The 2,458-nt window shown below is 47.2% G+C and overlaps 1 protein-coding gene across 1 annotated transcript in view; it reads left to right on the top strand.

The window, feature by feature from the left end:
- Nucleotides 1-1,551, top strand: part of LOC103601176 (olfactory receptor 2AP1-like) — a 30,935-nt gene extending 29,384 nt beyond the window's left edge. Inside the window, exon 4 of the mRNA XM_008585557.1 lies at nucleotides 1,468-1,551. Within this exon, the coding sequence (XP_008583779.1) occupies nucleotides 1,468-1,551 (84 nt within the window). The remainder of the gene's footprint in view (nucleotides 1-1,467) is intronic.
- Nucleotides 1,552-2,458: the final 907 nt, after the last annotated feature.

The raw sequence follows: 2,458 nt of genomic DNA on the forward strand, positions 1-2,458 counted from the left end.
CTATGCAGAAAACACAAAACATTTCTACAGAATTTTGAGTTCTATTAGAACTCAAAATTTTTAATTTTTAATTTTAAAAATTAAAAAATTCCACCATGTACGACACTAAACAAGAACTAGGGACAAGAAAAGTAGGGAAAAACTTATATAAGACCATTTCTTAAGCCTTTCTTTTATACACTAATATTTAAGATTATGAAGAAGAAAAGGGCAAGTATAGAGAAGATTTAGAGTTCAGCTTCAAGAGACTTTCAAACAGTTTTCTGGGGTAGATCCAAAAGCTAATGTAAAGGAGTCCTGATATCTCTTTAAGTAAATGGAATAAAATCTGAAATAGGGAATTTGATTAGAAAATTGTTTGGGAAACTTTAGAAATGGGTGAATCTCCAATATTTGGCTGAACAATTTCAGGTGGACTTAGAAAAACTGATAGCTAATGGTCAAGACAAACTTAAGAACCTCCAGATAATGCAACTGGTCCCTAAAATAGAAACTGAATTAAAAGGCCCTCCATCATCTAAGAATTAGAGAATTATTAATAAAAATTTGTGAATCTGTTTGCCAGGAAAAAGGCCATTGGAAGAGCTAATGTCCCATATTATTTAAAATCAAAGCAAAGCAAAACTAATTGCCCCTTCCACTAGTCTTTGTAATATGCCTGTTTTGACTACAAGGGCCAAATGAAAGAAATTGTAGTTCTGTTCAAGATTTCCATGCAGGAGAGGGAGAAAGATGGCTGACTAAAAGGAGACATTACTCATCTCTCTCACAAGGACAGAGAACACATAAAATGCGCAGCTACACTGGACGAGAAGAACAAAAGAAGGGAGCAGGAACGCATTGAGAGAGTACTGGAGATGTCTGGTGAGTGCAGAAATTCGGGATAGTCACATAGAAAATAGAGAAATTCTTGGCCAACACTGCCCCATACCCCTCTAGAGTGGTGGGGACTCAGGACAAGTTTCTGACAGCAGGAAGGTGAGCAACCTGTGACCCAAACCACAGGGGAGTCTGTGCTGTCTCTGTGGCTGTGCACTCCATGCTGGGAACTGCTGTGGGCATCAGTCCTGTGTTGGCTTGGGGAGGGACACACGCTCTCATCACCCAGGTCTCAGACAGCCAGGATGAGCTTGGGACTGGCATTGGCCCTTGGCTTCGGCCCTGCACCCTGGGAACAGACAGTTCAGTGCAGTGAGGGTGCCACCCTAAGAATGGAGAGGGTTGATGTGTGCTCCCTGCAGATCCAGAATGCACCTTATTTAGACCAGTGCCATAGCTGGTGATGCCACCTACGATGGTGGGACACACATACAATACTTATAGTCATGAAGAGGGAGAGGAGAACCTACATGCCTATCTGAGGGGCGGCCTCTGCAGCCAGATTCCTGGTGGCTGGGAACTCCTGGTAGCACATGCAATGGAATTGACCTGGGGAGGGCCATATGCTAAACTGCCCTCCCCCACCAGGCCCTCGACTTCCACAGTGTTTCCAGTTTTGAGATCGGCCTCAACACCCAAGATCATGTTGCTCTGGCCCTCACTCCCCTGTAGCTACATCATTACACTGGGTTGCCCACAGCTGTGGCCATGTGGTGTCCTGCACCCTGGTCTCAGGTAGCCCAGTGTAGCAAGGGTGCAACCCACAGGATGGATGGGGTTGACGTGCACTCTATCCAGTCAGAAAACTGCCTAACTGGGACATCTAGTCACTGCTGGAAGCCCCACCTTCATGGGTGAAGCACCACCTTCATGGGTGAAGCACCCTTGTGTTTCATGCAGCCATGAGGAGGTAGTGGAAGACTCATATGCCTCTCTCAAGCACAGACAAATGCCTGCAGTCCTAGTGAGACCACCTAGGTCTCCTGTCCTATCAAGAAGGCTTCAGAGGGATCTAGCATCTATCTTGGGGGCATAGCAGCCTGCCCAAGCCCCAGAAACCCCATGTAGGACAGCCCAACCCAGCTGTGGAGATCCAGAGTGTCCCAGTAATGCTCTTAGGGTCACAGGGGCCTGTTTACAACCACAGTAGCCTTGCCCAGAGTGGCCACTCCAGCTGAACAGCTATAGAGGGTCCCAGCACCCCTCTTGGAGGTGAAGGATCCCATGCACAATTGCTGACACTTTGCCCAGAGTATCCCACTTCAACAGTTGTGCTGCAGACCATCTTAGTGGCCATTCTGAGAATACGGAGCCCCACCCACAAATCCAGTGCCCACATTCAGTGTCACCCACTTGAACAGTGAAGCTACAGAATACCTCAATGTCTCCTCTGGGGATACAGGGCTCTGCTCAGAGCCACAGGGACACTGTTAAGTCACCTGCTCTAGCTGAGGGGCTGCTGAGCACATGATTATCCCCCTCAAAGCCTACATCCTAACCTGACCCCCAGGAATCCCGGCCAGGGTTGTCCCATTAAGCTGAAGACCTTTAGCTCATTCCAGAGAACCTATCAGGATCA

Source organism: Galeopterus variegatus, unplaced genomic scaffold, assembly GCF_000696425.1.
Source record: "Galeopterus variegatus unplaced genomic scaffold, G_variegatus-3.0.2 Scaffold3617, whole genome shotgun sequence".
NCBI classification, from domain to species: Eukaryota; Metazoa; Chordata; class Mammalia; order Dermoptera; family Cynocephalidae; genus Galeopterus; species Galeopterus variegatus.